The sequence below is a fragment of the Manduca sexta genome, chromosome 27 (assembly GCF_014839805.1).
Source record: "Manduca sexta isolate Smith_Timp_Sample1 chromosome 27, JHU_Msex_v1.0, whole genome shotgun sequence".
Taxonomy (NCBI): domain Eukaryota; kingdom Metazoa; phylum Arthropoda; class Insecta; order Lepidoptera; family Sphingidae; genus Manduca; species Manduca sexta.
The window spans coordinates 954,683-977,435 of NC_051141.1; the positions used below are offsets into that span (position 1 = coordinate 954,683).

The 22,753-nt window shown below is 37.9% G+C and overlaps 1 protein-coding gene across 5 annotated transcripts in view; it reads left to right on the forward strand.

The window, feature by feature from the left end:
- LOC115455172 (protein furry) overlaps nucleotides 1-22,753 on the forward strand; it is a 243,803-nt gene continuing 221,050 nt past the window's right edge. For 2 of the 5 annotated variants that reach the window (XM_037444170.1, XM_030183856.2), the window contains exons 1-19: nucleotides 1-200; nucleotides 3,046-3,090; nucleotides 5,117-5,210; nucleotides 5,507-5,719; nucleotides 8,428-8,579; nucleotides 8,834-9,033; nucleotides 9,342-9,557; nucleotides 9,929-10,052; nucleotides 10,490-10,711; nucleotides 11,069-11,303; nucleotides 13,042-13,663; nucleotides 13,902-14,085; nucleotides 14,324-14,529; nucleotides 14,992-15,191; nucleotides 15,701-15,774; nucleotides 15,996-16,117; nucleotides 16,357-16,447; nucleotides 16,703-16,794; nucleotides 18,919-19,047. In XM_037444170.1, the coding sequence (XP_037300067.1) occupies nucleotides 5,144-5,210; nucleotides 5,507-5,719; nucleotides 8,428-8,579; nucleotides 8,834-9,033; nucleotides 9,342-9,557; nucleotides 9,929-10,052; nucleotides 10,490-10,711; nucleotides 11,069-11,303; nucleotides 13,042-13,663; nucleotides 13,902-14,085; nucleotides 14,324-14,529; nucleotides 14,992-15,191; nucleotides 15,701-15,774; nucleotides 15,996-16,117; nucleotides 16,357-16,447; nucleotides 16,703-16,794; nucleotides 18,919-19,047 (3,149 nt within the window). In that variant the 5' untranslated portion in view covers nucleotides 1-200; nucleotides 3,046-3,090; nucleotides 5,117-5,143. The remainder of the gene's footprint in view (nucleotides 201-3,045; nucleotides 3,091-5,116; nucleotides 5,211-5,506; nucleotides 5,720-8,427; nucleotides 8,580-8,833; nucleotides 9,034-9,341; nucleotides 9,558-9,928; nucleotides 10,053-10,489; nucleotides 10,712-11,068; nucleotides 11,304-13,041; nucleotides 13,664-13,901; nucleotides 14,086-14,323; nucleotides 14,530-14,991; nucleotides 15,192-15,700; nucleotides 15,775-15,995; nucleotides 16,118-16,356; nucleotides 16,448-16,702; nucleotides 16,795-18,918; nucleotides 19,048-22,753) is intronic. The other 3 variants (XM_030183861.2, XM_030183868.2, XM_037444171.1) reach the window with 2 other exon arrangements.

Genomic DNA, 22,753 nt, shown 5'->3' on the forward strand with positions numbered 1-22,753 from the left:
GGTGGTATAATACATTAGTAATACGAACTGTCAAATAGTACTTTTGGTAGAAATCTGCGTGATTGTGAAAAATACAATTAGATTTTTCCAATTTGGCGTTAATTTTTATCCAGAATAGTGTTATTGAAGAATCGCATACGATTGATGGTAGTCTCCCGAGTGTTTTAAGGCCGATTACCAGCCATTTCCACAGTTTTAAGGTATACATTTTTGCGTTAACTTAAAGATACCGTCTTTATGGAACAAAAATTATGAAAAGAATGCTTTTAAAGTGTTTTGCGGCTTGAAACTATAGCGGCTACAGCCTAAATATGAGAGGGTATCATTATAAAGCCGACAAAGTGAGTTACGATGATCAAATTAGAAAAAAAAAATGGTTGTTTATATTAGTCTTTTTGTACAGGACAATTTCGCTATTTATCACCCCGTTCGAGGTATGTGAAGTCCTACAGTTTAACGTTACTGCTCTCCCTATGTTGACAATAATTTACATATTAATCGTTTTTTTCAATTTTCGGTTATTGCTCACTGGCGTCTATTTAGGATTACTTGAGAAACAAACACGTCGATTATAGGTTTACGTCAGTACGTGATTCAATAATCGCGAGGCTGTGTGCCTAGTCCACTGCAGTTATTATGCTTTACTAGTACAAATGGATTTGCAAGTGTCATCATACAGCTATGTCACAGTAAGTGTTCACACAGTGTCACTGAGGGCGTGTACACGCAAATTCCGCTCTGTAGTAATAAGTATTGAACAAATACTTCAATTGCTTTACAAATTGGCATTTGTATGAACATAGATGATGTGCTGAGTGAATACTTAAGACTAGGAATAATGCTCTGCTTGTGTAAGTTTTCTGTTAATTGTACAGCTATACCTTTTCAGTTGGTTAATGGCAAGTGGGGTGACTGATTTTTTTATACTAAAAGGTGATATAGAAAAGGTGACTAACTGAACTAACTCACTGACTTCAGACCGGACAAAAAGGTCTATAACTTTACATGATTTATTTATTTTTTTATTTAAGGTTTTATAACTGTATAATTCAGTAATTGAATTTGATTTACTTTAATTATAACACTGTAACCTAATAATTTTTAAATATGTTATGATATACCTATAACTTGTGACGTTCTGAGTAATGCAAAACATATTTTTGATTTTCTACACTCTGTTTCACCATATCTCATAAAAAACTAGGCTTAAAATAATGATTTTTTTTACTCTCGTTACTGGAAGGTGATAATACTGGTTAACATTTTGAGGAATTGATTTGATTTATGGTAAGAGTCCTTCATAGTGACATTCAGTAGATACATAATATTATTCATTATTTGCCAAGTAATTAGCATTACCGTGCTATGTCTGTGACACTTACTTGACATTCCAAATCATGTCCAGATACATGTTCAATGATATAGTTCTCCTCTATCTTAATTTAATGAACAAGCTAATATATGTAGTTAAGCTGGTTTTTTATTGAATAAGATATGATTTGACAAAATTTCTTATTGTAGTGTAAAGTGCTCAATACAATGTAATCAATATACCAAACAATAGTTGTGAGGTATATTATATAAACTGTTAGGTCTCCATGTCATTCATTTATTAATACTTAATTATATTGAATAGCTAAGCAATACATTAAAGCAGGCCTTGTGTGATTCGGCAGATTATTGTGGAGGTGCAAATGAAGCAAATGTTTCATTTACCCTAATTGATATATAATTTATTCCAATAGGAATAAATTGAAATATTTGAGTAGTTTTAAAATCATAAAAGCGCTAGAGGTATAAATAGGCAGTAACCAATATAGTTTCCAGATTACCTTAATACTGCATATCCTGTTGACTGTACAGTAGCGGGTATGTTGCCGACATGATGGTCTCATATTACAGTGTGGCATTAAAGTGATAATGTTTTTAAGCCAACCATTTGAAACTGAACTGTTAGTTAGAATTGTCATGAACAATTTGGAATTTGTTTCCTACAGGAAATATTAGTCATTTCTGATTTTAAATGTACTCAAAACTTGGATAATCCCCTAGCCTTTTGATCTTTTTAAGCCTTTTGCATCAAAATTTTTAATGCATATATTGCTATTTTTTTTTTTCAAAATCCTGCACAATTTATATCTTAATAAATGATGGATGGTTCGCCTAAGAGTTTCGATTTAGCTATAATGGTTAAGGTAACACCCTTATTGCCCTGTAAAGGCCATTGTATGCCCTTACAGCTACAAATTTTCATTTTCTGTTTTGATATAGACATTGATTTTGCAATGCGGCACAATGAAAACTGTTATCATAGTAGCTTGCGACCACAACGCTGCACTCATTATGTATTGTGGTTACTGATAGTATAAAATGGATCTGATACACTCTTTTAAGATGTTAATTATTTGTCTATAATTGAATCAACTTTATTATTGAATATGTGGAGATGCCAGTGAGTCAATTTTCCCACACAATGACTGTTTATATTGGCACTACAGACTGTGATAGCATGTAACAGATTTTTAGGCTTTTCCCATTTTGCGGTTCTTCAATGTAATTGATGGGTGTATTGACTAATTTATTAGCTTTATACATTACTAAGATTGGTAAAATTACTGGATGGAAGATTGAAGTTTAAAAGTATTCTGTTCCCACAGCCTAAATGAATGAGTTGGAAAGCTAGTCAATATATTAGCATTTATGTTTTCCTTTTCTAACTTATTGTACAGGTCATTTATTAACACTATTGGATTTATGTGTGTATGCTGATGACTCTTTTTTAGAACAATAATAATTGTAATATTATCACATAAATTGTCCTTCAAATATCTGTTTGTGGCAATAAGAACATCACCAAATCAATCATATCAATTGCTTCTGTCATTCAAACAGCTGTAAAATAACAAAGCCAATTTGTTGTATGCCTTGTTATATTGTTGCAATGCGAATACATGTGTCGATAGTGTACTGTTATCTGTGTGAGCTTCAGCGAGCGCCGAGCGCAGCTTCGTGATAACATTGTGATAACAAAGCTCTTTGTTTCAGAAGTGACGATGCAAAATGGGCGCTAATGTCTTTGTTACTTTGAAGGTAATTTTTATAGATTTACTGGCTTTTGCTCGCGACTTTGCCAGCGCGAAGGAGTTTTCCGGGATATATTTTTTTCCGACTTGATATGTATCGTTGTATTATGACCAAATTACACAAAACCATTATACATTGTAATCTATGTGTTATTCTGATGTATAACCAATATTACAGTAAAATTTCATTCGAATCCGTTCAATAGTTTTTTCTTGAAAGAGGAACAAACATACCTGCATCCATCCTCACAAACTTTTGCATTTATAATATCAGTAGGATTTAATGTTGGTCATAGGTTGCCTGTTGATAGAAATGTCACATTTTATATGCATTTGAAAAGAATAATATTTATGAACTAATGCTTGTTAACTCTTGGTCTCTCGTGGCTCGCCGGCGAGCCAAGACAGCTACATGACATTTGCGTGTGTCACGGGATTATAACCTTATATACTACATAATAAGGTTATTTTTCCGTCACACGCGTAGCTGTCAATGTTTGGCGGCAAACATTCAGCTACCTGTACATATTTGAAAATAAAATTTTGACAAGTCATGACGGGTTAAGAACAATTTAATACATATGGCTATGAACTACCATGACTTATGGATGTATTTAAATTGTGTATTGTTAATGTTATTTAACGATTATTTTTAAAAAAGCTCGCATTTTCACAACTCCATGTTATATTATCCAGAAAAAAAATTAACGGTCCTTTCATTTACCTAGTTCTAAATAAAATGTCCACCATAAAAAAAAACGTTTTGTCGACGTAGTATTATTAATTGTGTCTATTAAAACTAATAGGGAACGTCGAAATATCTGACGTAGTCTATGACAACGTAATCTAATATTGCGTGATCGATAGCGTAAAAATATTTATTTTGAAGGCTGTTGATTGTAGTCAATGACGTAGAGATCGGGTGCGGAGCGGGGAGCGCCCGTCTCATCGACTTGTTAGCGAGGCGCACGATACCTTGCTTGTATACTTACAACTAGCTAATACCCGTTTAACATCCGATTTGCGTCCGGATAAAACGGATGTCATTAACGAAGTAAATGCAACGTCACGTTGCTCGATTGTACGCGTAGGCTGTTACAATCTGTATCAGTAATTGACGCAATGTACCTAAATCGACGTTTTGGTCGGGCTACAAAAGTCGTGTCGCGTATTTACACCAAATTAAAATATGATCTTGAAGTAAATATTGAGTGACCACCCAAGAACAACACGTGGCAACCCATGTCGGTATGAAACTGTAAAATAATTTCACACGCTGTTAATCTAAGTTTATGGAGAGGGGTACCCACTACCCAGGCGTTCATTTCAAGAATATCTTACAAAAAAGGGTTCAGGAGGCGCCCAGTAACCCAGATAAACTATATCAGTTGCATTGTACCACTCGCGGGGATGGATGTATTTTTATTATATTTTCCATGATTATTCTAGGAGTAGGTCGAATGTTATTCTCATCTGCGTAGCTATAATAACAAGCGTGCTCATTCGTGTGGTTTGCATCGTTGTTTTTCTGCCATATAGCGTAAAAATAGGTCGATAGGACACACATTATTTATATTTTAGTTAAACATGGACCTACATACGTACTTTTTTAAACTTACCCATTTAAATTGTTTATCAGTATAATTGCACTTAATAGGCGAAACGATTCTTCGAGCGATACTCTATTATGATTGGTCCGGAAACATTAAGCACTATATAGCCACAGATGTATCGTAAAGACGTCCACACTCACACTTGACACCATAATTAAATACTATAAGGGAATCAAAAAAAATATTCTTATTTCTTTAAAATAGTCATAAAAGTATATAGGTTTATGAATTTTTTGTTCAACGCAATGAAACAGGTTGATAAAATTAAACGAATAAAATCATTAGCCATCCAGACGTACGTATCTGAATATTAAGTCTTTGTGCCATCGTTACGTCCACGAGTCGTTCTTTGTTGGTCGTCCGCGGCGCGCGGTCGTCGCCTCGCCACACGTAAGTTTCACTCTGGCATTTATATTACAGGTATATTAATCACCCGAGCGGATCATCATGAACTCTGAGGAATCGGACTCCGTCAATACCATCCCCATGGATGGACACCCGGAAGATACCTCAGGTAAATATCAATACATTTTAGTGGCGATGTGACGCACTAGATCTGACTGGAACAGTGTAGTTTTAATATAATGTCGACGAGGTTAACTGCTTTGACGGTTGACAGGAATACCTGACTTCTTTATGCAACCTGCTGAATCGACTATGGCTATTGTGGAGAATTTTGATTACTAACTATATTTAACAGATATCCTCTAAGATGAGCTTTATAAACATTTTATACTTTTACACAATCAGGCGAGTGGCCAATTTGTCTCGTTATAGAGTTGTTCAATGAAAATATAAATGCATATACAGGCACAGGCACAGAAGAGGCGCCCTCATCGATGGTGTCGAGCGAGGCGGAGTCGGAAGGCAGCATGCTGTCGGAGCCGCCCCGGCACGACTCCGACACGTTGGTGAGCCAGAGTGAGGGCGGTTCCGAGTCGCACACCATGCAGGACAAGCCAAGCGTTCCCGCCAGCGACTACCGCGTCGGGAACTCCATGGCTTCATTCGTATCAACTAGGGGTGAGCTTTAGGGCTTATTTCACGACTTGTCAGTAAATGCTATTCGTCACATAAATATATAAGCCGGCCTATCACAAAAGTCACTCTGTAATCTATGCTCCCATATAAATAGTAAAAATGTTAGTTGTTAATATAATCACCTTCATATACAATTTGCTTAAAACAGACCCTGCATATAATATTAGATGCGTATGAGAATGTTTGACTCATAAAATATCTGGATTTTTTGAAGTGAAACTTCTTTAGAATCGTTGTGATTTGAAACTCGATGAAACGAAAATGCGTCACAATATTAGAAAAAGCAACAGCGTTCAACCAGTCTGCATGCAACATTTTGCACTTTTTATACTTTTGTTAGTATGAGTTTAATACACGTGTGTTCGTGGGTATTACAAAGCTCCAGTATAAATAGAGCATGTTGTATTATTTGTGTTGTTTTTATTTGTGTGAATATTCTAATGTAACTAATAAATAAAGTTTTCAAGTATGTTTCAGTTCTATGCAAAAATAATAAACCTTACATTTATCCTAATACTCCTGATAATCTATATCCATCTTAATCTCTTCTAGGCTATTTTTCAGAACTTTTACTTCCGCTGTGTGAATTGCACACACACCTTTTTTATTTACTACTAGTAGGTTCCCGATGTTCCTTATTTATTGAAAAAAAATTATGTTTACTCGGCAAGCACTGCAAAATATTTACAAAACGGAAAATAATAATAGTTTGAAAATTGCGTTTCGATTTTTTATCAGCATTAAAATTAAATAAAAATGTTTATCGCTGGTGGTTATTATAAAAACACACCTTTTTTTAAACCTGGCAATAATTATTGTATAATTTATCCTTACAGGAATACGTAGCTGTTGTTTCATTATTTTTTTTCCTTATATACCGACGTTGCGCGCTCCCATTCCGAGGTCTAAGTATTGTGTTAAAATGAGTTCCTCTATTTATTTCGACAGTGTATTTGCTGTGTATTGTATTTATTAAAATGTCTTGTATGTACGCGAGTAAAATATTAAAGTTAATAAATTCCCGTCGTCGCATTGAAGACGTGAGAATCACTCTCGTTTGTGTACGGTACATAATTCCGGAATCGAGCGACGGTCGCCACGCACGTGGTAATGGTGAGATTAGCTTCCTTACTGTGTTATCTTTAGTGCAACGGCAGTGGATCTGTGCGGTCATGAATACAATTCTCAGATTGGAAAACAAAACTTTGTTCTCAATACTAAAACACGTGAGTTTCCCGCTACTTGTGCCTGATAGTTACAGCTTCTCACATTCTTCTCTACTCAAGACGAAAAGGCGTGAAGTTGAATAGTATGAATGGATGTATGGAAAGTTTTAGATACCGCCAATAAGTCACCTTACACGGATTGGAAGCGGTTGGGTTTAATGGTCGGATATTGTCTACTTTTGTTGTCATGCAGTGAGGTTTGTTTCGTTTTGACGGATACCATGACGGACGACCACCATGGACTGTGTAATAAAGTAAAGCGGGCGGTACGGAACTTATCTTCTAATGTAAATCTATCAGACTGGTCGTGGGTCTCTCGTATGCCGAGGGGCCATCTGGTTAGGCACCACCGCTATGCATATTTTTGAAACAAAGAAGCAGCTGCATTTTATAATGATTTCTTATGTTTACGCGAATGTTAGACATTGAAATTAAACTAATTTTCGGATTCTATCGCGGTGCTAGTATTTTATTTTCTCCCGACGTTTCGAAGACTTTGCAGCCTTCATGGTCACGGGGGGGACTGAGGTGTTGTTCATCCGTAAAGTCAAAGTTACAATATCTACCTACATTTTACAATTATACAACTTTTTTAAAATATAATTGTATAATTGTAAAATGTAGGTAGATATTGTAACTTTGACTTTGCGGATGAACAACACCTCAGTCCCCCCCGTGACCATGAAGGCTGCAAAGTCTTCGAAACGTCGGGAGAAAATAAAATACTAGCACCGCGATAGAATCCGAAAATTAGTTTAATTTCAAAGCTGCATTTTATACTATATTGTTACATAATTACTGGACATTATGAGACTGAATATCTCATTTCTCAGGGTGACGAGCGCAGTATTTGTAATTCAAATTTCTCTATGGTGTTGCTAATATTTATGTGCGATCGTATAGCTTACTATCAGGCGAGCTGCATGCTCGTCTCGTCATTCAACTTCAATAAAAAGAATGTGACGCTAAGTACAATGGAATGCCGTGCATGAAACTCAAAGCTCTCGTGTGATTTTGTTTCTGTGTATGAACATTCGTGGAGCATACAAGTTAACCCATAGTAAACGACTGTTCGTTTCAACTTTTAGTTATGGTGTCTTCATGTTTTGTCCTGCTATGAACACTGCCTCAATTACAATCGTTACTTTGATACCTTTTATTTTTATTATTGAAAATGAAGTAGTTATTGAATATATTATGTTAATAAAACTATTTAGAGTAAGGATTTGTTGGGCCTTATGTTATAGCACGTACGAAGTACCACCACTTTACACCTGGTCCATTCACATTCATGCCGTAGTTCGTCCACAGTTCCAGTGAAACTTTACCACTGTACCTAAATGAATATTTCACATGTTATGCTTACAAGTTACACGCCCTTATCAGGTGTGATAACAAGTGTGCAGTGTGGTCACTTTGTAATGCCGTTTTAAAAAAGTAAAATTAATGTTGTTGTTCTTTCAGGGTCGATGTTGCCGTGGGGCTCCCACAAGGGCCCGGTGGTAGCGTCGACGGACTCTGACCTGCGGCCTGGCGAGTTCGTCATGCGGCTGCTGTTCACGGAGTTCACCGTGCAGGCCGAGCGGAAGATGGAGGCGGTCATGGCGGAACCACTGGTAGTGTATTACTTGATTGTACAGCGCAGCGATAGCGAATTGAAGGCGCCCAACAAAATAATGGATTAAAAAAAATACATTTAGATTATTCATATATATTTTTTAATCTACCCTAATGTCACATCAATGTAGAGTCAGGAAACGAAAGTATTCAGATTTTTTGTGTTGGATTTCACAACTGTTCACTAGACGTCAATCTTTTCTGGGCACTTGAAATTATTTCTTCTCTTAGTATGCAATCAGTATTATTTCAGGAGAAGCCCCTGAACAAGACGTTGCAGCGCGGCGAGGATCCTCAACTGGACCAGATCCTGTCTGCGTTCGGCACGGTCGCCGAGCACTGCCTGCCGTCGCTGCTGCGGGCGCTGTTCGGCTGGCTCGAGCGGCAGATGGCCGACTCGCCGCAGCTTAGCGAGCAGGCCAAGAAACCACACCAGGACCTCAGGAACAAGAGGTGTGGGATGGAGTGTGACAAGTGTTTTTTTGATAATTTTTCGAACTATGTTTTGTTTTGGGGGTAGTTCAAAGAAAACAAACAGGTCTTAGATAAAACATATATTTTTTTTATATATTCAATTAATATGGTTTTGGTATTAGCAATAGATTGAAATAAAAATTTACATAACATTTTTTTATATAAGAAAATTCCATAATTTCCTGTTTTACTATCTCTACAAATCAAGATTAATTACCTATGCGCTTTCAGTAATATCGATGCATTGTTAATATCAATTCTAATTTTTCGTTAATTCTCTCATGCAGTATAATCTACATAGTATCTGGTAGCGGCGCGGGCCCGGAGGCGGTGGAGCGCAGCTGCGAGGAGCTGCAGGCGGAGCGGCGCGACTTGGCCGTCGAGTTCCTCTTCTGTCTTGCGCTCATCGAGGTGCTCAAACAGCTGCCCTTCCACCCAGGGCACGAGGACCTCGTCCAGTACATAGAAAACGTCGCCTTCAAGAGATTCAACTATAAGGAAGGGTCAGTTGATATATAAATGTCTTGGTCAGTTGCAATGTCGCATGAAGTAGAATGCGTGACTATAGAGTGATATGATCTGGAATATGCATTCATGTCAGTGTCACTTAAAAAAGGCGCCGTATTTAGTAAATCATTTATTTACACGTCACGTCGCAATAGTGCCAATAAAGACCAGACAGTTCGAGTTGAGAAAAGATTAACTATTCAAAGTAAAGGAATATTTCACAGTCACGCTATTAAATTTGTATTTGAAAGCCGTAAACGTTTTTTTAGAAGATTGTAGTCTAAATTTTTTTGTGTAGTTCTAATTATTCATCTTGTAATATTACTGTTTATGTTTACTTGTACTTATTAATTTGTAATATTCACAGCTTGCAATCGAACCCGAACGCAGCGAACGTGCACATTATAGCGGATCTGTACGCTGAGGTGATCGGCGTGCTCGCGCAGTCGCGGTTCGCGTCCGTCCGGAAACGATTCACCGCCGAACTTAAGGTGAGGCGCGACAGATACCTGCACTACTTTTAACCTGGACGGCCTATACTTTATACCAGAGATACGATTAGACGTTGAGATTATTTTGTGTCATGTTGGTATTAGTGGCGATTGGCGGATTTTTAATCTAATTCCCGGGTATATTTCTACCTATTTAAATTCATATAAATTAAAATGGCCTGCTTGATATATTATTATGAAACTCAAATCGTACCATTTACCGCCTAAGTATGGTGCCTATAGACACCTAACAAAGTAAAAAAAATCTATTTTTTACTATAATTTAAAAAAAACATTACGCCAATTTCGTCATTAACAACTGAAAATAAATGGCGTCGATCGGCCGAGGCTGTGTGATGAGTCGGGAGGTGTAACTCTGCCTACTCAAATAGGAAAAATGCAAGCTATGTAAATAACTTAATATTATTTATATCCAGGAGTTGAAAAGCCGCGAGCCTTCGCCGCACACCACGCAGAGCATCATCTCTCTGCTGATGGGCATGAAGTTCTTCCGCGTGAAGATGGTGCCCATCGAGGAGTTCGAGGCCTCATTCCAGTTCCTGCAGGAGTGCGCACAATACTTCCTGGAAGTCAAGGATAAGGATATAAGGCACGCACTGGCTGGACTGTTTGTGGAGATACTAGTACCGGTAGCTGCGGTGAGTCAAACATTGATTTCGGTCTACAAGGTATAGCAATCTGGTAGTTATTGGATTATCTTGTATCCATATATAGTGATATAACATCTGAAAATCCCATCATAAACAGATAACCCACATACTTCAAGTAGTATAATTGTGAAAACGCCTTTGAATTTGGAAATAGTAATTAGTAAATATGTTTGATAATCTTCTATCAATCCGCAAAGTTAGGGGAGGAGGCTCATGTCTACCAGTGGAACAGTAATAATACAATAATATATTGTATAAAATACAAACTTAGACGTGGGCGAAGGCGGGCAAAAACTAGTATTGTATTCAATATTTCTCTGTAATATATTCATAATAATTTCACAGACGGTAAAGAATGAGGTGAACGTGCCGTGCCTGAAGAATTTCGTGGAGATGCTGTACAGCCACACGCTGGACGCGAGCACTAAGTCCAAGCATCGGCTCGCGCTCTTCCCGCTCGTCACCTGCCTGCTGTGCGTCTCGCAGAAGCAGTTCTTCCTCGCCAATTGGCACTGTTTCCTTGCGATGTGCCTCTCGCATCTCAAGAATAGAGACCCCAAGATGTGCAGGGTCGCGCTAGGTATGTATTTTGCACCTATTATAACATAGCATGCTCTTTAATATATTTAATATATTATGAAACTTCAACGTAGTTTATAATATACTAGCTTTTGCCCGCGGCTCCGCCCGCGTTATAAAGTTTTTCAGGCTAAAGATTTCCGTTATAAAAGTAGTAGTTTCCCGGGAGCCTATGTTCTTCCCAGGGTCTCAAACTGTCTCCATACCAAATTTCATCTTAATACGTTGGGTAGTTTTTGAGTTTAACACGTTTAGGCAGACGGATGCAGCGGGGGACTTTGTTTTATAATATATTTTTTAGAACTTTTTAAGAGGAACAATCCCGTCATACTTCATTGTTGCATAACTTTAACCGTTTACGCAGCGCACGCAACGGACACTCTCAAAACTAATAAATTGTCCCCGTTTTTGCAACATGTTTCATTACTGCTCCGCTCCTATTGGTCAAAGCGTGATGATATATAACTTAAAGCACTCCACAAACAAAGGGCTATCCAACGCAAAAATATTTTTTCAATTTGGACCGGTAGTTCCTGAGATTAGCTTTTACTGCTCCGCTCCTAATGGGTATAGCGTGATGATATATATATAGCCTATAGCACTCCACGAACAAAGGGCTATCCAACGCAAAAAGAATTTTTCAGTTCGGACCGATAGTTCCTGAGATTAGGCATTACTGCTCCGCTCCTATTGGGTATAGCGTGATGATATATAGCCTATAGCACTCCACGAACATAGGGCTATCCAACGCAAAAAGAATTTTTCAGTTTGGACCAGTAGTTCCTGAGATTAGCGCGTTCAAACAAACAAACAAACAAACAAACAAACAAACTCTTCAGCTTTATATAATAGTATAGATACTTATTATATAAGGCTGAAGAGTTTGTTTGTTTGTTTGTTTGAACGCGCTAATCTCAAGAATTACCGGTTTAAACTGAAAAATTCTTTTTGTGTTGAATAGCCCCTTGTTTGAGGAGTGCTATAAGCTATATATGACCAATAGGAGCGGAGCAGTAATGAAACATGTTGCAAAAACGGGGAAAATTTATTAGTTTTGAGAGCTTCTGTTGCGTCGGCTGCGTAAACGGTTAAAGTTATGCAACAATTATGTATGACGGGATTGTTCCTCTTAAAAAGTTCTACAAAAATATATTATAAAACAAAGTCCCCCGCTGCATCTGTCTGCCTGAACGTGTTAAACTCAAAAACTACCCAACATATTAGGATATAATTTGGTATGGAGACAGTTTGAGACCCTGGGAAGAACATAGGCTCGCGGGAGAATATATAGCGTGACTTTTATAACGGATAACTTTAGCCCGAAAAACTATAACGTGGGCGGAGCCGCGGGCAAAAGCTAGTTGTAATATATAATGCGTACCGGTAGCCGATTGTTTTAAAGGGATGACGTACTCCGGCGCAAATTGTTGATAGCGACTGTCGGTACCCCTACTAGCACGCAAAGCCCGTGCCACCCGTACTTTGCGCTTGCGCTTACAACCAATGTAATATTTTTCAGATAATGACTTACAATCCAAGATAATAATTTAGTAGAACGTATAAACTAACATCCAATAATTGACAATTAACTAAAATACGAGCTTAGTAGTTAAAAAAAACATAAATATTTATACTTAGTTAAAATTAAAATAATTTCAATTTATACATATTAAAAGAAATTACCTCGCTTAGCAATTTTTTTTCGCTTTGTCGATTTAGTAAAAAATTTTTGTCCGTAGAATCTCTGTACCGTCTCCTGTGGGTGTACATGATCAGGATCAAATGCGAGAGCAATTCAGCCACGCAGTCGCGACTCCAGAGCATCGTCAACTCACTCTTTCCGAAGGGCTCCAAAGGAGTCGTGCCCAGAGATACGCCACTCAATATTTTCGTCAAAATCATACAGTTTATTGCACAAGAAAGGCTAGATTTTGCCATGCGGGAGATCGTGTACGACTTATTGATGGTCGGAAGGCCGATCAAGATAATTCTCACGCCAGAGAGGATGTCTATCGGCCTCCGAGCGTTTCTCGTGGTAGCGGACAGCCTGCAGCAAAAAGAAGGCGAGCCGCCGATGCCGAGAACCTCTGGGACGTTACCATCAGGCAACACTCTGAGGGTTAAGAAGACCTTCTTGAACAAGATGCTGACGGACGAGACGGCTCGTTCTATCGGAATGAGCGCATACTTCCCCTATGTGAGGCGGGTGTTGGTGGAGATACTGAGGGCCCTGGACGCGCACTACGGCCGTCCGCTGATGCTCACCAACACACAGAACGTTACTAAGGAGCAGGAGATCAACACCGGTGAGAGGAAGCCCAGGATCGATCTTTTTAGGACGTGTGTTGCCGCTATACCCAGGTATGACAATACTGAGTGTGATGAAGTAAATTACTATTTTTCTATGTTACTGAACACAAGGAACAGGGTTGTGTTATCACAAATTGTATAACCATAAACTACAGACATATTTCAGTTAAAAATATTAATTTTAAATGATTAACCCAACTTGGTAATATTTTACATGTAAAACTATGATAGCATAAGTGAAATATCGTCTTTTATGTGCTGTAACTTCCGCGTTAATTTGATTGTATAGGCTGATCCCGGAAGGTATGAGCCCCAGCGAGCTGGTGGACCTGCTCTGCCGGCTGACAGTGCACATGGACGAGGAGTTGCGAGGCCTCTCATTCCAGAGTCTGCAGACACTCATCGTAGACTTCCCCGAGTGGAGGCAGGACGTGCTCGCCGGATTCACACAGTTTTTAGCCAAAGAAGTTCAGGTAATAACCTAATTACTACTACTTACTTTGGTTACTCTGCTAATGGGATAAGGCGAACCCTGAGATATTAAACAGTAAGTCTCATAGTGGCCGTTAATTAGGTACAATGTATCAAAAATGGGACATAACAATGTTATTAGTTCGGAAAATACTTGCCATCCGAAATATACACTCGCATACGACACTTCAAGGAACACAATTAAATTTCTGACTAAAACTAAAAAAATGTATACTAAAGGACACGTCGCCCCAGCTGGTTGAGAACGGTCTCCGCATGCTACTGCAGCTGGTGACCAGCTGGAAGAACGGCGAGCCGACAGCGACCACCGCACCGCCCAAAATGGAGCCGCTCGCGTCAGTGGTGCGCGGAGCTGAAGCGCTGGGGCTCGTGATGCTGTGCCAGTGCAAGGCGTATCCACGGAGGCTGGCTGTACACGTCATGAGGTAGTATTATACAAATAATATAACTGAAATATACTCTAAAACATATATTTTTAAACAGTTCTAACTATATCACTATTACATACCCTAGCAGATTTTTTATGTATATTATATGCATACAAAATATCTGAAATCAGCTTGCAGCTTTACATTTCTATTCCGGAAGGTATATGATATTTCTAGTAATACAAACGTTTTCCCAAATCCTTCCGTATATCGATAATTTTATACATTACTCTGGTTACTAAACTAAACTGGTTCTTTTGATTCTTGCTATATTTATAAGTGTATTGGCGGTAATCACTGTTTGACCTACTTATGTTTTGCTCGTCTCCATAAATATAATTTGAACTTCCAGTTAAAATGTCGAAATACCCAATTTATTTTATAGATGTTTATTTTGTCTATTTTCTGAAGGGATAACTGCTTTGCTGTTTTGTTTTCATTAAAATGTATTATTTGCAGAGAAACCAAATACCTGTTAGAGAAGCTGCAGCTGACGCGCGACGAGCCGGCGCTAATCGACGCGGCGGACGCTCACGTGCCGTACTTCGCGGAGAAGTGCCTGCCGCTGCTGCCGCCCGCCGAGAAGCAGGCCATCCTCGCCGCCGGCCAGCCCGACCTCGTGTGGATTGCCGAGAGGACGCACGCTGTATGGACTGCTGGTAAGCTATCGCTAGAATATAATAGATTCAAATATCTTATGGCTAGAATGTCCACTGCTAAACGGTGTCTACATCTAACAGTGGAGATTCCTAAAATAGCTCCAATCATCCCAGTGTTGAGCAACGCGCACACATACGCTGCCTTAGGTTTTTTAAATCGTCGGCTTGTACAACATAGCCCTAGCGTGGCGTGAGGAAAAATCTTAGTAGGCCGGCATAATTGTGTCGAATGGTATGAGATAGCCATTTGTTGCCATTTGATACTTTATCTGGACGGCATTGCGCTTACCATTAAGTGCCGTGCAGTCACTGTGCCTTGCCAGCTTAATGAAAAATTGTGTCCTTTGCTGATGTAGCCATTTAGTTTGTATCGTGGTCTTAGGGTCACGTCTTCCCATGTGCATACATAGATATTTAGCTAATTACAGCAAGCCGAAACTTCACTGTAGCTTTAATATAAGTTGTTAGTGCTAAATTAACGCTAAAAACAAAATCACTTACGTCCGCAGGTGTCCAGCACGATGACACGTCGTCTAAAAACAGCTGGAGCGGCAGCGCATCAAACGGCGCCGACCCTTGGGAGGTAATCTTACTACCGACACTTACTACCCGAGGATTCACAACAAGCTTGCACCCTTGGCTTTGATATTCTTTTAAAGGCGCTAACGTTTTCAAGATTTGTCTCGCATTTTTCGTAGCACTGAATACTCTTAAAATAGTATTTATGCTTCTCCGCTGTCATCAAAGAACACAAAGTAAAATACGTGACAAAACAATGTTGATGTTGCACGTTTGTTTATGCAGGTTGTACTGTTCGGTCTGCTTGAGAGGAGTCGCGTGCCCGCCCGCTGCCCCTCCACCATACAGCAGGCGTGGCCCATCCTCCACGCGCGGATACACGCTCTCTTCACCATTATCGAGCCTGCGTGAGTCTGGAATCATTCTAGTTATATGTAATGGTTAAATACCATAAGATTCATCTATAAACTTGTTTCATCCTTAGTCATTGGATATACAAATGATATTGTAATATTTGGCACGTAGTTAAATAAACAGGTATTGTTTTGTTTGTCTGACGTGATAGTTATATGCAGCCTCTTAACTGTTCCGTGTTTCATATCTCATGTGGGCGGTTGTGATATTCAAAGTTATTTATTTTCCACAGACCTGCTAATGACAATCGCGCGTCGCTACTGTCGCGTGGAGACCGCGGTATACCACGGAAGCCGGAGAAGGAACGAGATGGCTACATGCAGGTCTGTTTTGCAAGTGAATTAAAATATACAATTAAATGTTTTTGTTTTATAAGTAAACTGTAATACGAATCTATTATGGAATCTTTTTACAACACCTTATATACAACAAAACAAAAACACATGATACCTTTATCGTGGAGAGGTAAAGTGCAGCTATGGCACTTATTTTGTGTGATCCATCCCGCGCACGCAATACAACTTCGCCATCCAAGCAGACAATACATATTTAAACACACTATATTATATCAACTTCAGGTATGGAAGTACTACATGACGATGGCGTATCTGGTGGTGCCGGCGGTGCCGAGCCCCGTGATCCGCTGCGCCAGTCCCGACCTCAGTCTCAGGTGACAACTTTCGCTCATTACCCAACAAACACATGGTTCAAATTATATGCCATAATGCTGAATTAATTTGGTTGAACTGTGCTTATAAGATGCTGATTAAGTTTTTTATGGAAAAACGGTTAATTTTGTGCAATTAAAACTCGCGGTTCAGCCTACGAGCAGTCATAGATGTAAACAAAAAAAACAAAATAACGAGAAAGTTCAACCAAAATAACTCAATACTAGCGAGTTCCTGTCACTTCCACCCAAAAATTAGTACCAAAAAAAAACTATAAACCGCAGTATAGAATATGCTTGACTTTCAAATCTATTTACTTTGAGTATGTATGATTGGCAGTAACCTATTTTTTTGTTTCAAAATTGTCGTTTTTATGTGTACGCCGTTGCAGTGTAGCGTTATTTTGCCGTGTACAACACAAGCTTTACTTATAAACGGTTTTAGATGAAGCTTACACGCTCAGATAGTCGCTACATCGACATTTATAAACATGAACAGATAATTTTTTTATCAATGTAAGTAGTTTTTATAAACGGGGCATCAGTATCTGTGTCATGTCGGCATATAATATTAATTCGGATTTTAAAACTTTCGTATAACGTATTTGTTAAATGCACACGCCGTATTCGTGGTTTTTAGGAGTAGAAAACTATTAGTTCGGAAAGTAGAATCATTATTTATTTATTAACATAGTACGTATATTATGAAATGTAGCGTGTCATTCAGAATCCTTAGCTTTACTATATACTTACTCAGTCAATGCGCCATTCCTCTAAAACATCATACCGAAAGAGATAAAACTAAAAATAATTAAGATATCGATAAATATTTACTTCAAATGAAGTAGGTTTTTAGTCAAGTTTAAAAAACTATTCACTGACAAAAAATATCGATAATGCAATAATTATAAATTATCCATGATTTTTAATGGTCAAATTAAACAAAAATAAATAATTTATTTAAACCTGTAAAATGTTATGCATGTGCATGATGCAGAGAAAAATATACAATAATTGATTGTTTTTTAGGAAAGTTCATGATTAATTAAATTCAATAAAAATAAAGATGTCATTTTAATGATTAGCGTATACGCCTTTAAGTTCTAAAAAATAATTCTTCAAATTTACACCAGAATACTAATTTTATTTTAAAATAAAAAAAATAACACTATGCTTGAAACTACACAAAATTCTATCATTAATATGAGCATACGGAAAAAAGTTAGAGAAAATATTATACTGAATTCGATACTTTTGGAAAACTGGATCAATTACTCATAAAAGTCATTTTAAATCGTTGCAAAAAACGTTTATAAGTAAAGAATTGTATAGCAAAACGTGAGATACACATTGTTTTAGATTTGTTTTTCTGTATTATAAATAGAACCGAGGTGATCTCACGGCATACGTCACAGAGTAAACGCATATGGCATGTTTTGTTTATGACTGTCTATTCTTAATTATTTTGTTTAAACACTACTCTTTCCTTAGGGTCGTAGCATATACGATGCAGTTACTATCGACGATTGGCGAAATAGAAATTATGTTGACATTACATCTCTTTTAGCTTTATATGCACCTGTGTCGTAGCCTCATGTTTTACCAATCGGTTGGTCTGGCCAAGATGTCGAAATAGATTTTTGTAGTCACTATTCGCCGCCGGTAATAGTATCGCATGCTATGGCCCTTCTTGACACTGACTTGCGGTGGGTACAGACACTGGAGATTAATTTGTAGATCACTTTACGTATGTTGTATTTTGAAGTGATACATTTTAAAGACAGCAACTGGAACAACAAATTGTTGAGCAATATTGCGTAAAATGTACTATGTAGAAGCTGTTTGAGTGGAGGTATAAATCATAGTGGGATGCTTGTCCAGACCTAAGTTACAAGGACAACGCTGTTAAACATATATATAAAAATTGGTGGATAAATTGCCATATAAATATATTATAATGAAAATGTATCTTTTGGAGATAATGCAGCAGAGATCATTGGACTTTGCCAGACTCAAATGAAGTTGGGTTTTGGACTATTAAAAATAAATCCTCCCCGGATAACTAGCACGCTAGAGGGAACTAGGACGGATGGCCCCATGGCACACAATATCGACTCTGTCCCGTAGCACTGAGGCGGAGGCGTGGCCGGCGTCGGCCGTGCTGAGCGCCTCCAGCGAGAATCTCAACGCGCCGGGCGGGTTCTTCACGCTGCCACTGAGCTACGCGCGTGCGCATAGGCAACACAAACGAACGAGGTGGCCAACTGTCGATACATGCACGTCGCATCGATCATTGTGTAGGCGTACGGACGGATTTTGAGCGACCAATTAGATTTTTTTTTTTATGATGATAAAGGCGTGCGTCATGTCAATGCTGCATGGAAACGATTAATCAACTTTTCGACATGGCATTGAAGGACGCGCACGTTTAACTACGATAGACGCGATTTGGAATCTGTCAATAGTAAGGAGACATGCGAGGGGTTCAAATATCACTAACGCGATAATATCCGATAACACGCTTGGTTTAATCTTTGGATAGATGCTATTGTACGTATTATCGATACGGGATTATTTGTTCGACCCACCCCTTAGACATTTGCCAAACGCTCAAGATCCGTGCCGCGGACCTAGACTCGTGTCGTTTCCATCGTCCGTGCTTCCATCGTCTCACCGTCTCACCGTGCTACTAGTGTCAGTATTGCGTCATTATCGCTATTTTTGTCTTTTTTGCTCGCTTTGCGCTGTTTTATTTGGGTAAAAAGGATGGAAATATCTAGAAAATTAAGTTTTAGGTGGTTTAACCTTTTGTTCGCAATTATATATTCATTAAGCGCTTGTAAGAATAAAGCAAAATCACTATATTATTCAGCTTAGAACAATAATAAATGAAGCTAAACAGTCATATTTGAGGAATTTCGTGATGGAATCGACACACCTCATGTTAATTGTGGGTAATTCGGTGCATTGGCCTTTCAAACAATTGTGTACGCTAATATCATAGGTTTAAAGGTCATTGTAGCTGTGCCTCTCATCGCTCATTCACGCAAAGGTCTTGTGCACAGCTAGTTTCTCATACGGAACTGATTCTTGAGTTGTGATGCTTAAGGCTGAAGATGTACATTTCCGTCGTGGAGATGAAATGTTAGGCTACATACACGTCACACGTTCACGACCATACATACATGTAAATGTTATGTTTAACATAGCCTTATGTTTTGTTTTGTAAATGACAATAGGGGACCGGCCTATTCTTGGTTTTGTACATTGTTCTATATGTAATGGTTAATAATACGAAAAAGAAGCACTCCTGCGAAAACTGCATAAAAATTGGTTAAAAATGAGCGAGTAATTCATATTTAAAATATTGTAATGTGCAGAAGTGGGCGCGATGTGGGGATATCGCTTCATCTCTTTCTTTCGCACGCGTCGTAATTCCCGATGACGTCACATGTGGGTATTTCGTCTCTTTTCTGTTTCTTGTTAATTACTCGTTCTACCGAAATTCAAAGACTTATAACTTGTTAATTTTTTACCGGATTTTAATAATTCCTTCTGTTTTATAATTTATATTATGTAAATATTTGATAATAGTAAAGAACAAAAATGAGTCCGGTACCCTATTTTGTATTGTGACTGATGGTCTAAAGATTTATACAGTCTGTTATCGAATGCTTTTATATGAGTGTGGACTGTGGGGTAAGACCGAGGCTACAAAAATATAAAACGCTATATTATGTTAAATATGTGATTCGCGTGAAGGTGCCTTCGATACATTATGAGTGTGACGCCAGACTGTACGAATCTTTATTATGTGATTGTGAACATCGTTTAATATGAATAAATTAGATTAAATAAAATGATATCTTAGCATCTATAGTTGGGCATGTGCTTGATATTATAATTGGAGGTCATTACATATATAGTTATATCGAAATGGTGAACTCACTGATAGCTATCGCCGACACGATACGTCTGCAACTAAATAAATAATGTCGAAATCTATTGTCGCAGATAATTATTAATAGAAAGGGTACTTTAACTACCTTAACTACCCAGTAAGCGTTTGTAAGGTAACTGGCCAGAAGTGTCCGGCGGACACACCAAACAAGTCGAATGCATTTAATGTAAAGTTCATATTTTAGACAACCTATGTTTTTGCGCACTACGCTATGCACGACACAAGAATTTTACCTCATCGCCAGGTTTACGAGGTATCTGGTCGATAATTCAATTCATCAGAGGTCATTCATGTATCGATATTGATACATTTAATTGTATTTTCCAGCTGGTAAACAACTTCACACGTTTACGCCATGTTTTGATCATAGTTTCGATAGATTTTTATTATTACATCTGCACAACTCACCTATGGATGCGGAAATCATGCTCGATTTTAGTTTTAGCAATGAATATTAACTAGGAACTATTACGTTAATGAAAGAAATCCTAAATCATAATGTTTGTTATTAATCTTTTTTCATCCTATTTTAGACAGAAAATAAATAAAAAATGTCGGTATCTACAGCTCCTTCTTCACAAAGTGTGAATAAAATCATAATCATGTATGTACATATTAGGCTTGAACTTTTTTATATAATTATTGTTATGTTATGTCATTCTTTAAAATAAGATAGTTTGTTCAAGATTTTTTCATGTTTTTATAAATGTACTAAAAATTTTATTTATCAAGGGTATGTTCAAATTGGTGAACGCGCGTCGAATGCGTGTTGTATAACAATGCAGTACGCAATTGCAATACTTGCTCGAATATCGCGACTTTACAGCGCCTTAGATATTGTTTCGCTAATCTGAACACATCCTTTAGTTAATTCTTGTCTTTTATACCTGTTCTAATTTTATTTGTTCTTGTGCTTTGTTTTATCGTGGTCGATTAATTACTATTTGTCGATCAATCTTTTTGATTATTTACAAAATTCCTTTTGATTTACTAATTTAGTACTAGTTGGAGATTCATGTAGTTTCCACGCAATCTTCAGCTTCATATAGTTTATTTGATAGTTATATCTTAGGCTTTCTACCATAAACAAGCAGTGTGCAAGCATTTGTAGTATTCCTGTTCGATATTCAAAACGGACTGCATAAGATATCATGTAGAGTTCAATATAATATAATCAGCGAGAGCGATTGAGATCCTATTTTGGATAGATTTTTGTCTTGAATAAGATAACTGAATTTAGGAAAAACGCAATTAAAGTCCACATGATAACTTTTTTAAACTTAATTTATATTACAATACAGGCGATGTTACAAAGACCTCGAATGAACTGATTTATGTGCGTCAGTTTACACTTGGCTTCTGACGGTGTACATAAGTTTTGTTTTGCCTGGACAGTGCGCTCTTCTTGCCGGCGTGTCCGGAGACACTATGGGGGTACGCACCACTAGCATGTCTGTGTGATTTGTGACGTTGGTATCACGTTGACATAGAGTTCAGTTTCGATATTATGTAAAGCTTGATAATATGTGTCCGTCCGTGCAGTGACCGGGCAGTGGTGGAACGTGATCATAAAAGTAATCTATATTTTGTATGAATGCTTAAAAATATGCACAGATAAAATATATTATGTATGTGTATAGATATACGTCTTAGTATAAATTGAGGTCGTGGCAAAACTTACCTGTTAGCACACGGTCAGGCCTTTCCACGGACGTATGCGTCAAACTATATCCAAGTAATACATATCGAAGCACGCGGACTCTGTGCCAATGCGTCGAACTGAGACCCCGACATGTTTATTTACGCTGTACCTTGTGTCAATAATATCCTTTGTGTAGGATTTATGTCAACAAGTCTTGTAATTGTAACCGCAATCCCCTCACTCTTCCCATTCGGGCTGCTATTATGGACAACTTATGGTGATTATTCAACTATAGAGCTCGCTTTACCCTACCTTATGCTATATAAGTCAAATAGAAAAATATTAAACGGTACTTGAAG